The sequence below is a fragment of the Mus caroli genome, chromosome 2 (assembly GCF_900094665.2).
Source record: "Mus caroli chromosome 2, CAROLI_EIJ_v1.1, whole genome shotgun sequence".
Lineage (NCBI taxonomy): Eukaryota > Metazoa > Chordata > Mammalia > Rodentia > Muridae > Mus > Mus caroli.
In genome coordinates, this window is record NC_034571.1 from 113,203,390 (window position 1) to 113,217,019 (window position 13,630).

The 13,630-nt window shown below is 40.5% G+C and overlaps 1 protein-coding gene across 2 annotated transcripts in view; it reads right to left on the reverse strand.

The window, feature by feature from the left end:
- Positions 1-13,630, reverse strand: part of Tmem87a (transmembrane protein 87A) — a 48,053-nt gene that overhangs the window by 12,197 nt on the left and 22,226 nt on the right. The window contains exons 8-15 of one of the 2 annotated variants that reach the window (XM_021182494.2): positions 11,553-11,614; positions 10,389-10,572; positions 8,923-9,022; positions 6,456-6,549; positions 4,934-5,002; positions 2,549-2,657; positions 1,483-1,541; positions 455-558 (exon numbers count right to left, since the gene is read on the reverse strand). In XM_021182494.2, the coding sequence (XP_021038153.1) occupies positions 455-558; positions 1,483-1,541; positions 2,549-2,657; positions 4,934-5,002; positions 6,456-6,549; positions 8,923-9,022; positions 10,389-10,572; positions 11,553-11,614 (781 nt within the window). Of the gene's footprint in view, positions 1-454; positions 559-1,482; positions 1,542-2,548; positions 2,658-4,933; positions 5,003-5,521; positions 5,594-6,455; positions 6,550-8,922; positions 9,023-10,388; positions 10,573-11,552; positions 11,615-13,630 lie in introns of both variants that reach the window. The other variant, XM_021182509.2, reaches the window with a different exon arrangement.

The window sequence follows — 13,630 nt, forward strand, 5'->3', positions numbered from 1 at the left end:
CCAATCAAAACAAATAACAAAAACAAAAACATCCTAACATGGGGTTTCCTCTTTGACCTTTATATACTACTATTTTCCTAGGAGCCACACCTGTCTCTTCTCTATACAGGTGCAGTCATCCAGGAAAAATATCCTTGTTCCTTCTCCTTTGTTCCCTTATCCTTCTCTGCCCCCAACCCCCACCCCCCCACCTCTATCTCCTGTCTTTGTCTCTTATCCCCTGCCCTGTGTCCCTCTGGAGCAAATAAATCTCCTTTGTTCTGAGAACTTAGTCTTGGGATGTCTTGTGCCTACTGCTCCTTTCAAGAACTACAAAGCAAGGTAAAAGAAGACGTGAAGAAGTGTGTCTACCCATCTCCACTATGCAACACAGTCCTCACAGCTTCCCTCATAGGCCACCCCTCTCTGACAGTGCTCATTCTGGCAGCAGGATAAATAAAGAGAGTCCAAGTACCTCTGGTTATTTGCTGATGGCCGCCAGAGAATCATGATGACAAAGAGGATCATGGAAAACAGCAATCTCCAAATGGCATCATCTACCCACAGCTCCCGCCAGTCCTGCAGAAGAGGGAAATGTACACCACTGTATGTAGACTATCACTGTTCACAACCCCTCGGTAGAGAACAAAAATCCCTTATTTATACACTGAAGCTGTGTTTACCAAAGGCTACTGTGCTAGACACCAGGCAAGTACCAGGACTATCAACTTGGGGAAAAAGTAGTTTCTTTCTTTGTCATACTTACTGTGGCTAGAGCAAAGGTGCCAGCACACTGCAGAGTTCCTGTCAAGGTGCACAGCTCCCAGAATCCTCAGGGAAAGCAACATTTGGATGCTAATTTTTAAATTATAATATGTATGAGGAACCAGGCTGGCCTCTAACTCAGATTTCTGCCTGTCTCTGAATCCTAAGTGCTGAAAATAAAGGTATGCACCATGACACCCAGTTTAAGCTAAATTTCTAATCCCCCTGCTAGGATTAAAAGTGTATGCCATCATGCCTGGTCCTACTGCCAATTTTATAATTGTCTTTTGTCGTTTATCAGTGTAACCAAAAGAGGGCACTGCCTATGTCCACAGAAATCCTACAGCCCGCAGTGTCTGTCTGATCACAGCTTTACTCCGATTTGCATCATTCTCACATGGTGCTCAGCACTGCCTGAGAGTATGAATTAAGGCAAGCTTGCAATATGACAGGCTGTTGGTACCATCCACAAATTCTCTTCTATGATAAGCATGATCATATAAAACATATCAATAGAGGTTGGGGGTATGGCTTAGTGGCAAAGCTCCTGCCTAGAATACAAAAGGGCCTGGGTTCAATCCCTAGGACCAATAAATAAACAAACACACAAACAAACAGTCCTAGCACAGACTATGTAGGAGTAGAATCCAAGCCCTAAACTCTTACACCTTCTAAGAATCATGGACTATAATATCATCAACATGATCATATTCACTATTGGATGTATTTATAACTTACCGATTGGCAAGTCACTATTCTGAACTTCATGGTCGTCCAGATGATGAACACAATAGACGCTAGCAGGAAATGAAAAACCTGGTCAGAACATGAATGGCAGTTTATACCCCAATTATATTCACTGATCTTGGATAAAACAATTCCATATTCCCGACCACAAAACACTACAATCACTTAGTTATTTTCAATATAAATTTATTAAACACCTACCATCAGCAAGGCCCATAATACATACTATTGCTAACATTGTCTGTAAATACAGTTTTGCAATCATTATGTCTTTATCATCTGGCTACTTCAGAAACCCTAGGAATTAGAACAATAGCTAATAGAATACATGGCTTTTATCAACATTATCAAAATAATTTTTTCCTCCTCTAACTTACTGTTTGAGGAAGTATCTCTCACTGAAATTGGATAGCCTCATAGATAACCAATTAGAGAAGACTAACTGAGCAACGGGCTCCGGAAACTCTCCTGTTTCCACTTTCCTAGCATTAGGATTGCCACCATGCCTGGCTCTTTACATGGGTCCGGGGATCTGAGCTAAGGTCTTCATGTTTGTATGGCAGTACTTTATCTACTAAGCCACCTCCCTAACCCCACACCTGCCTTCTGCATATGAGGACCAAATCTGTCCTTACACTTACACAGAAAGCATTTGGCAGAGCCATCTCTCCCACTCTTAATCTTTTTTTTAAAAAAGATCATAAATATTTTAAAGTACCAGAACTATGACTGCTTTCCTTGAATGGAAAACAAGACTTTCTCTAACAACCAATGGACTGCTCAGGCTAAGAATTTCTGTTGTGGCTTAGCAGTTAAGAGCATTGACTGCTTTTTCAGAGAACCCAGGTTCAGTTGCTAGCACCCACATGGAGGTTCTCAACTGTCCATAACTTCAATTACCGGGGATTCCATACCCTCTCCTGGCTCTGCATCAGGTACAGATGTGGTGCACAGACACGCGCAGACAAAATACCATACAAATAACAAATAAAAATAATTTCTGTTCTAAAAGAAACCACAGGATCATGATGTGACATTTAAAACATTCCAAACTTACCTGCCACTGCCAAGATAAGCGTATTGGTGAAATGTCGGTACAAAGAGAGCTTTACAATGTTCCTCCGAAGTTTTAATAGCTTCATGGTTTGAGTTAAGCTAATGAATATGTGTTTGCAAGTCAAGGAATTGAACATTCAAAATGGTAAGTACATTAATCCTCTGGTTTAGGATCTAGGAGCATACTTGTAAAGTTACAGACCTAGAGACTTACAAGCTCTTATTTTCACTTATTCTCACAAATACTACAACCTCACCATGCTTAATAAGAAAATAATTATTTCAGTAAGACAGAAAAAATTACAGAATGAGGATGAGAATGAAGAAATAAGAGGAAAAATACATGGAAACAAGGAAAAATATAGGCTTGCTAGAGAAACTGTAAACGATGAAAGCCACCATGGAGATGATAAAGTGAGTAACATGCACAGGGCAGGTCAACACCATTGGTTTAAGTGGGTATTCCTGTCCTCCTCGGACCCAGCTAATCCACGGTAGCTAATCATGATCACACTTGTGCCCACAGCTTTCCAGAGTCCTATACTCAGTCCTCAAGTAGCACCACCAGCTGCCCACACTACTGTGAGCTACGTAAGAGGACCCAACAACTGTCTGAGGATCCCAGGAGAGGCTTCATTTTAAGAACTTTAGTCCCAAGTAGGAGCTCCTACGGGAAGAAGACAAAAGATGAGTACCACAGATGACGCTGCTCTCATGCCTAAGTATCAGAGGTGCAATCAGAAAAATGAAGGCACTGGGGCTGAGAAAGCTCAGCCGTAGAGATGCTTGCCACCCAGCAATCCAGCCTGAAAAGCTGAGTTCCATCCCCAGAAGTCATATAAGGTGAGGTGAAGACAGAACTTCCTAGGAAGACATCCTCTGGCCTTCATATGTGCACTATAGCATGCATTCCCCACCTCAACAAATAAAATTTTAAAAATAAATTACAAAGGGCCTGGAGAGCTGGCTCAGCAGTTAGGATTACATAGTGCTCTAGCAGACAACCAGGGCTAGGATTCCCAGCTCTCACATCAGGCAGCTCACAACAGCTGGCAACTCCAGATCAAGGGGATCTAGCATCCCTTTTCTGGCCTCTGCAGGCAATGTACTCATGTGCAAAATGCATACATATACTCGCAATTAAAATTTAAATCTTTTTTTGTTTGTTTGTTTTTTTCAAGGCAGGGTTTCTCTGTGTGCCCTGACTGTCCTGAAACTCACTCTGTAGACCAGGCTGGCCTCAAACTCAGAAATCCACTTGCCTCTGCCTTCCAAGTGCTGGGATTAAAGGCATGCGCCACCACTGCCCGGCTAGACTAAAATCTTGAAGAAAAAAAAAAAAGTAAGAAAAATGAAGGGAGCTGGAGCTCACTGTGCCTGTCAGAGCTCTCCCAGATTCTAAGCCCACCTTATTCTCCGGCTCCCAGAACTCAGGGATCACGGTACTTAGCAGATACTGATCTGGACCCAGACACCTGAGGTTTCAGTCTTTTTTGCTCTATGGCAATCTACTAAAATTTGCAAAATTATAATTTTATTCTTATTATCCTTTTTTTTTTTCCCTTTGAGACAGGATTTCTCCGTGTAGCCCTGGCTGTCCTGGAGCTCATTCTGTAGACTAGGCTGGCCTTGAACTCAGAGATCTGCCTGCCTTTGCCTCCCCAGTGCTGGGATTAGAAATGTGCAACCACCATCACCCCACTCCTATTATGCTTTTTACAACCATTACAACCTATCAGAACGAAAATGTTGCACGATTGCACATATATGCTCATACATATAAAGACAAACCAAATTTAAAATACTGTATAAGATAAATTCCAAAAACCTGAACCCAAGAGGTCAACTCCCTACAACACAAATGTTTAAGGAACAGGAATAGAAACCTGTTTATCTGCTGTCACTTTGTGACTGAATCAACATTTGTTCTGAAGAGTGAGAGGCAGGTAAAAGAACAAACTCACCCTTCAGGGGCTGAAACCTGCCTTCCTAGTTATGAGACAGGGAGGACCAACCCCCTTAAACAGTTCCTAAGCACATCTTAGGAATCAAATTCTTTTCACGGGTGTCAAAGAATTTCCTAATTGCTAGAGACTAGAAGAAAGAGCAAGATCTGAGCAGCCAATGATTCTAACACAAAGAACAAACCCAAAATCAAGGTCCATTTTAAAAAGAGAGGGCATTTTTATCTTGTGCTTAGCAACCAAATTCTGTGATTTTAAGAACGACAATACAAAAACAAACGGAACTGCTTACCTGAGCCCTCAGGCCATTCTCATATAAAATAAACCATTTCCCAGACCAAGGAGAAATCAACAGAAAGATTAATGGAAGCCCATCTCCAAGGGGAGAAAATGGCCACCAAACAAGCCAATGAGAAGGATATCCACCAGCACAGGGCAGTGTCTAGGAAAGCCAAGGGTATAAAGGCCAAGGAAGCAAGATCAGTCTGGGCCTGCAGACAAAGAAAAAGAGGATGAAAAAAGATGAACAGAACAGGAGGAGAGACCAGCACATGGTTCTGCATTTATACAGTAAGCAGGAATCGGTCTACACGTGAACCCAAGCAAAGCACAAGGGCTAGCTCCTAGCAAACACTTCTCCCTTCTTCTACACCTGCAGAGAGCATGCAGCTATAAACGATTCATACAAATTGTCAATTATTCTCAACTCACCAAAACTGCTGAGAATTCTACCACAGAGTTTCCATGTGAGGACACCATAAAAAACCCTTGTGTTTATTAGACTAAAATCTTAAAAAGGTATCTCTCACATTTTAAATAATTATTGCATCATTAACATACTAAGAATTATTGATTCTCAGAATAACATAGCAAAATGTTACTAATAATAGTTTAAAATATAAGTAATGATCTTTCCACAAAACAGCATTCTTAGTTTCTATAAATTTGTATCTAAGATGTTTTGTATATAATTCTAACAACCCAATCACCAGAGAATTATTAAAGGATATCCATAAAATAATACAGGCATCAATTGCAGAGAGGGCCAGGCTTACTATCAGAGCCAATGAGTAAGAAAAATACTATAGTAATGGTAAAGGAGAGAAAGTGAAATTGACAGAGGGTTAGAACTGCTCAATGTCTAAAGAGACTGTACTCAGAGGCCAGGGCACGGGACAGTGTGGTTTGAAAAACAAGTTACAATTATGAAGGACTGTATGGAAAGGGAACTGTCGCAAAACTAAATGCACTCAGTTTTACTAAGGGCAAAGCCAAGTGTACAGAGCCTAGCACTTGAATCTAATGGGTTATAAAAAAACTGATTTTTTTTAAACCAAATAAAATAACTGAAATGGCCCAGGAAGCCTACTTCTTCCCTGGCAATGGACTGTGTAAAACTTAATTGCATTTAAGTTTTCAAATCTTAAGTTCTGGGTAAACAGAGAACACTGTTGTTTTTGATTAGATGAGTTAGTAAATTGGGGAAAAAAATAATTACCAATCTGAAGGTAGGTGGAAAGAAGATAATCACACCTCATATACTAAATTTATCAAGCTCTAATGTATGAGATCAGAAAATCTGCATTATACAAGATGAGCATCCCTAATTCAAAACCCCAAGCCCACAACAATGCAGAAAGTTTATAGATTTTAAATTTTAGGATGTTGAATTTTTAGATTAAAGGATGCTCAACCAAAAGGAGCTATGCAAACATTCTACAATCAAAAAACTCTGAAATGTGAAACACTTCTGCTCCCTTCACACTTCACTCAAGAAAAGGATGCCCAACCTCAATCTGTCTATTGGAAGTCAGAGCCCATGGGCAACAAGAGCAGCCCACTATCACCCACTCACTGACTCAAGTTAGAAATAGGACACTAATCGACCACAAAAACTCAGACAAGAAAAAAATAAGTAAGTAATTCATTCTAAACAATACTGACCCCCGTAACTCTGAGGACTCCTTCCATGCCAGAGAATAAAAGATAAAGTGCCCCTGCCACCACAACCTTGTGAAGAGTGACTCCAAGGCGAGGCCTAAAAAGGAAGCAAAGAGACAGCCGACTGATTACAGAAGCAGCAAGACCAGTAACATACGAAGTAACAGCTCCGGAGGCAAATAGGACAGAGCACCGATCGGGAATAACATGCTCCTGAAAGGAAAAAAAAAAACTACTCCTGACTGGTTATAAATGATGACAAGAAATACTAGAACAAGATCTGGTCCCTTGTTACACACACCCTCACAAACATTCACACTTACACATACACACACACACTCACTGACACACACACAATACACACATACACACACACACTCACTGACACACACATACACATATACACACACAATACACACATACACACACACTCACTGACACACACACATACACATATACACACAATACACACATATATATACACACACACTCACTGACACACACACATACATACACATATACACACAGATATGAGAAATTTGAAACATTCAACAATATAAAAAAGCCCGTCATCCAGTCTTAACAACAACCAGTCTATGGCTAGTTCCACTCCATGCACATATCACTCATTTTCCATCCTTTCACACTAGCTAGTAAAAAATATAAACAATGTAACTATTTGTATTTGTTTTTTATAAGACAAAGACGTTAAAAACAAACAAACAAAAAAAAAAAACCATGCAACTAGCAAGATGGCTCAGCAGATAAATGAACTCGTGGCCAAGGCTGCTAATTTGAGTTTAATCCCCAGAATCCACATGGATGAAGGAGAAAACCAAAACAGATTGCCCTCCATACATGCTCTTGTAAGTTCAACATTCAAGAAATCTTTATCACACATAGAAGGCATTTAAATATTTAAACAAAACTTTAGCCATTAAACTCTTATTCTAAAGTGTCTTTGAACTATCCCTCTCCTAGTCTCTAACTCAAGAGATAGCTTCTGTCACTACTACTTCCCCCAAATTGTCCTTGCTATGGTCATTAACACTCTTCATTAATTAAACCAATAGTTGATTCTCAGTCCTCTTACCCCACCTCTCTGATCATCTGATTCCACTAAGAACGCTTCCTTGGAACACTGTCTTCAGTTTGCCTCTTGCCTTCAACCATTACTCAGTTTCCTCTGCTACTCTTCTCCATGGCATTGACAGTTGAATAACAGAATATACCCAAACCCCCAGTCTCTGACCCTCTCTCCAGACTCACTTCCTTAGTAACCATGTACAGTGTCATGACTTAAGTAATACTTACATCTCGATGACTATCAAACTTCTACCTTGGCCCTGGCCTCACTCCACTAGCCAACCTCCTAACCTTGCCATTGTGCCAAGCCAATTCCTTGATCTTCCTTGACTTAAGGAAATGGCGATTCTTTCCTGCCCTGGGAGCAGACCAGAAGTTGGCCTCATCTCCAGTTTCTCTTCTCTTTCACATCCCACAGGTGACTATCATGAAACTCCACTGTTCCACCTTCCAAGCACGCACGGGATCCAATCACACCTCAGAATCTTTCTCTAGGTGGACTGACAGCCCCCCTGCTTTACTCAGAACTTGGCTTGGGTGCCACTAAGTGCAGCTCTCCTGGGCCTCCAAGATCCAACTCCTGCCTGGCATTCCTCACGCCCTTTCCTGTGAACTACAGTACCTTTCACTGTGTATTAGATATTTAACTCATTTATTTCAATTTTGTTTGTGTTCTCTTCCTCCACAACTGTAAACCCCAAATTTTCCACTTGTATAGCAGGGGCTACAACAGTGAGGGCCAGGTATATGGCGGTGATAAGTACACCACAAGGAGCACTGCACATTGCAGTAATTTTCGTTGTTTGCTTTTTGTTTTTTTTTCAGACAGGGTCAAAGGTTTTTTGGTTTTTTTTTTTTTAACTAAAAAAAATTTTTAAATTTTAAACAATTATAGTAAGAGTATTCTTTCCACAGAAAAATCTTGTTTGTGGGATGGAGAGATGTTCAATAGTTTAGAGCACTTGTAATCCTGCAGAACCCTGAGTCTGATTCCCAGCATTTTCATGGTGGCTCACAATCATATGAAACTCCAGTTCCAGGTATCCTCACACAAAGACAGACAGACACACACACACACACACCACCCATAAACATAAAATAAATATTTTTATAAATTTAATTTGCAAAAACTTCACATGGTCACCGACTGAATTCACTGTAAAAGTTTGGTTTTCTACATTATTTGCTCCACTGCAATCTTTCTGCAGATGCACTGTGAGTTTTTAGGAAGATAAAAAGTAGCATTTCTAACACTTAAACTGCTACAAAACTTCAGACATGTTTTCCTAGATCACTACTTCTTTCATCAACCTTCTCAGAACCAGCACTGTCTAGTCAGCATGTTTCAGCCGAATCAGCGTTTCATTCAGAAGCAGATACTCACTTGACTATGCCGTATCCCAGACTGACTATGATGACCAGGGTTCTAGCCAGTGAGCGCTTTACTGCTGAGAGCAGCTCTGCAAGGACCAAGGCATCCTGGACTATGAAAGAAAGAGAGACAGCACTATACTCCAGTTTCAACCAAATGCATAATCCAAGTACTAGAATGTAGGTCTCTACTACTTTTCAGAATGAACACAGTACCAGACCTACTACAGAGAGAACATCTCTTGTACAATTTCTATAAGCATATGGCTAATGTCACTAACGACCTCAGGTATATGCACAACAGTCTAGGTGTGCTAAATTCATCAACTCATCCAACTTCCCTAAAACCTTAGCCGACTCTCTTACCCTGTACAGAAAGTTTGTAGTATCAAGGGAAATTTCTCTGCCTTTTTTTTTTCCTTCCAAACTGAACTATGGCTATACACAGAAAAGCACACACATATATCCTAGTGTATGTGCATAGTTTTCAACTTTACATCTGTTTTCAAGTCTCTTCAAAGACCCAGGGAACACCTTATTAGCATATCTTGCAACAATGATTAGTAACAGTCAGAGAGGAAATTAAAACTATTTTAATAAACTACCATACCAAATATTTTTATAATTACCAATCAACCTTACTAAACCCTAAGAACCTCCCCATTTTCTTGTATTACTGTATTTTACCAGGTCTTAGATGCACCCTTGAACACCCTGGTGCAAATATCTACGTGTCTTGAAATCAGTGGCATCTTACAATTAAATTGGCCATGTTTTCTTTCAACCACAACTGAGTTTTAAGAAATATGATAATCGTTCCCTAAAGGGCCACTTTTCTGTGTTTCAATACAATTATTTTTGCATCATACAAAAATTTTGTACTCCTGAAATCCAAGATTAAAAGGAAACGTCACAATGGCAATGACTCTGCTTTGGTCATTGTAAAAGTAACTGAAAGGCAGACCTATGTAACCACTACTGACTTGAGAGAAGCTGGTATGCATCGCATCCAGCATCAAAAAAGGGCGAATTTGGGGCTGGAGAGATGCATGATTCAGCAGTTACGAGTTTGTAGTGCTCTTGCAAAGGACTTGAGTTTGTTGTCCAACACCTACACCTGGGTGACCCAAAACTGCCACTCTGGTTCCCTGGGGATCTGATCCCTCTGGCTCCATAGGAACCTGCACTTATGTGCATGTAATGCATGTAACATACCATCCACCCACCCACATATAGATCATTTAAAAATATAAAACTTAAAGGAGGGGGGGAAATTTGGGTCTGGTAAGATGGTTCAGTAGATAAAGGTCCCTAATGTCAAACCTGACAACCTGAGTTCAATCCCCAGGACACACATGGTGAAAAGAGACCTGATTCCCACATGTTGGTCTCTGACCTCCACAGGCATGCCATGCACAGGGACCCACACATGTACACAAAATAAACAAAAATTTTAAAATGGCACCTTTTAAAACATACCAGATTCTCCTTTGTATCGGATATTCTGAAATTCTGCATAAAACACAGCTTTCTCAAACATTCCAAGAAAGATGACAGCACCAATCCAAAATTGAATTCTCAGGAGATCTCTCCAGTAGCAAGCAGACCATGCCAGCCAGAGAACACCAAACAGTACGTACACAATACACATCACCATGAAAAACTGTTATCCAATTGGGAATGAAATAAAAAGCAGAATTAGAGCCAAGAACAAAATATTCAGATTTAAAATCAGCATACAATAACTATAAAAACCTCACACAGTCTCTACCTTCTCTTCGAAAAATAACTGTCTCTCTAGCATGTAACACTAATAAATAAGAAAGAATGATCTAGTCTAGATCTAGAATGATGTAGTCTAGAGGCAGACTACAGAAATGACTGTCCTCAAAAGTGCCTGCTCCTTGCACTGACTGGGCCTTTTTAGCTCAGAATTCAGTGATAAAGTGAAGACAGCAGTGAAGATAGCAGAGACCTGACAAGCTGGGGTGCAGAGTCATGACTCAAGAAACACAACTGAAGAGGAAAACTACTAAAGGCAAGGAAGAGAGCGGAATCATGAACACAAGTCTGCAAACAGACAAGGTCCTCAGCACAGGCTTATGCAGTCTGCATGCTCACTGTGAATGGGCCCACAGCTGGGTATACACTGTTCTAGAGCCCAAATGTAAGCTGTGAGGGGGCTACTGAGATTCTCCAGGCCACAAGTCATGACATTTTCATCCTACAGATAAAGGGGTCCCACAGGACTACACACACTCTCTCAAGGTCACTATCTAGTAAGAAGTTAGGGGCTGGAGAGGTGTCTCAGTGGTTAGGAACAACTGCTGCTCTTGCAGAGGACCTGGACTGAGTTCCCAGCATGCACATAGGGGCTCACAATAGCCTTAACTGTAGTTCAAGGGGATATCCCCAATGACTTTGTCTAATCTCTGCTGGCACGAGGTTCTCATATAGTACACAATCGGAACAGGCAAAACACTTACACCCCTAATGTCAAATAAGAAAATCTAATTTAAAAAGTTAACACCAAAACCTCAAGTAGCATTTTCTGAATGGCACTGGGAAAATCCTTGATACTGCTACAAAACAGACAATTTCATATTAATTTACTGACAAGGTTAAAAAGACATGTTGACTTACAATCATCAGTGGGTAGTCTTCAAGAGTAAGGTATTCATAGGGACCCTTTACTTCAACAGTCACTGGCAAAACACAGATCTCAATTAATTTGATAGATTCAGTAATCAAATAAAACCCAATTAGTGTTTATTTTATGAAACTAGTAAAAGTTTCATCACTCACTTTTAAGTACTTCAATCATAGAGACTGACCTCCTCAGTTCCACATTCACAGCCTTTAAAGACTACACTGACTGGCACTGCTTCACAAAGCCATCCCTGAGAGCTATTCATCCATCGAGAGCTATTTCACCTTCTTTAAATTCAAACACTCTTGGTATACTACTTCTTACAGTGCATTCCTAATATTCTTGTCTTCTGCCCATCATTACGATTCCCTAATACTTTTTTACTTATTTTTTTATAATCTTGCAAGATGGATGTCACTTTCAAATGAGAATATTTTTTTAAATTTCATAATGATCTATATAAGTAATACACCCTTCCTAGTAAAATAAGATGTAAAAATAATCTGGCAGTTTAATTATATAAGCAGGATCCTTACTCAAGAATGAAAACCAAAGCAAACCCAAGAAGAACACACACAAGTCCTGACAAAGCTCAGCTCCATTTATAAACATAACTGACCTTTCCCAAAACTTGGTACCATTTTGCAAAAACCTGACTAAGTAAATAAATACTATTTAAGGAACCAAAAAAATGTGTTATCTACAAAATGAGTCAGAGAAATCTGCCTCCTTGAAGCAACTCTACTGATTATAAGATTAACTGTTTTGAGCCAGTCCTGGTGGTATGGGTGTGTAGTCCCAGTATCTGGTGGGAGAGGCGGGAGGATCCAGAGCTCTGGGGTAGCTCAGCTATATATAGCCAGTCTGAGCCAATCTTTCACATTACAATAAAAGGTTGATGGTTGCCAGGTGGTGGAGGAGCACATCTTTAATTCCAGCATTTGAGAGGCAGAAGTAGGTGGGTCTCTGAGTGCAAGGCCAGCCTGGTCTACAGAACAAGTTCCAGGACAGCCAGGATTACACAGAGAAATCCTGTCTTGAAAAACAAAAAAACAAAACAAAAAGATTGATGGTTTAAAAGCTGTCACTAAAAGAGCTGAAAAAATTCTAGAAATAGTTGCTAAGTCGAACTCTGACTTGGCTGGGTTTGGTGCATGACATTAATCCTAGCCTTGGATGCCAGGCTCCATCCATCAAAGGTTCTAGTGAGAAGATGAAAGAAGTCACTGTGGTGACACAGAATTATATTCTCCCCATTTGAGAGCCTGAGGCAGGAGGATTTGTTGCAAATTTGAGGCTAACCTAGACTATACAGCTAGACAAAACAAGACATCTGAGCTGGGTACAACACTTGCATAGCATATGTGGGCTCTGGGTCTAATCCCAGCACTGGGAAAAAAAAAAAATGAAAGAAGAGAACTTTCAGAGATAATTCTAGACTTCCAGGTGGTACTGTTAATCAAACCATGCCTTAATGTGCTTCCTCCAACAAATGTGTAAAAAACAAAAAAGGAGAAAAAGAAAAAAAAAAAAAAAGGACATTAAATGTGAAAACAAGACAAATATTTCCAGGAATCAAAATGGAATGGAGACAGAACAGTGAAGAAGGTTGAAGCACAGTCATGCTGGACTCCGGTCATGAAAACAAGGTATGCCCGTTTACATGCAGTTCCTTTGTGAGCACTAAAACAAGTAAGAGTCAAACAGGAGAAAGGACCAGGGTCAGGTTTGAGCATGAAGTGGGCCTCTCTCGTCCCTCTCTCTGAGACAACTGAAAATAAAGGCCAGCAACTGCTCTTCTCTGCCTGTTTGTTACCTGTCAGAAAAGTGTGAAGCCAGAGCAGCAGTTCGCAACCTGTGGGTCGCACTCCCCTTTGGGGTCAAATGACTCCCACAGGGGTCAAATATCAGATATCTTGCATATCAGATATTTACATTATGATTCATAACAGTAGCAAAATTATAGTTAAGAAGCAGCAATGAGCCGGGTGTGGTGGCGCACGCCTTTAATCCCAGCACTCGGGAGGCAGAAGCAGGCGGATTTCTGAGTTCGAGGCCAGCCTGGTCTACA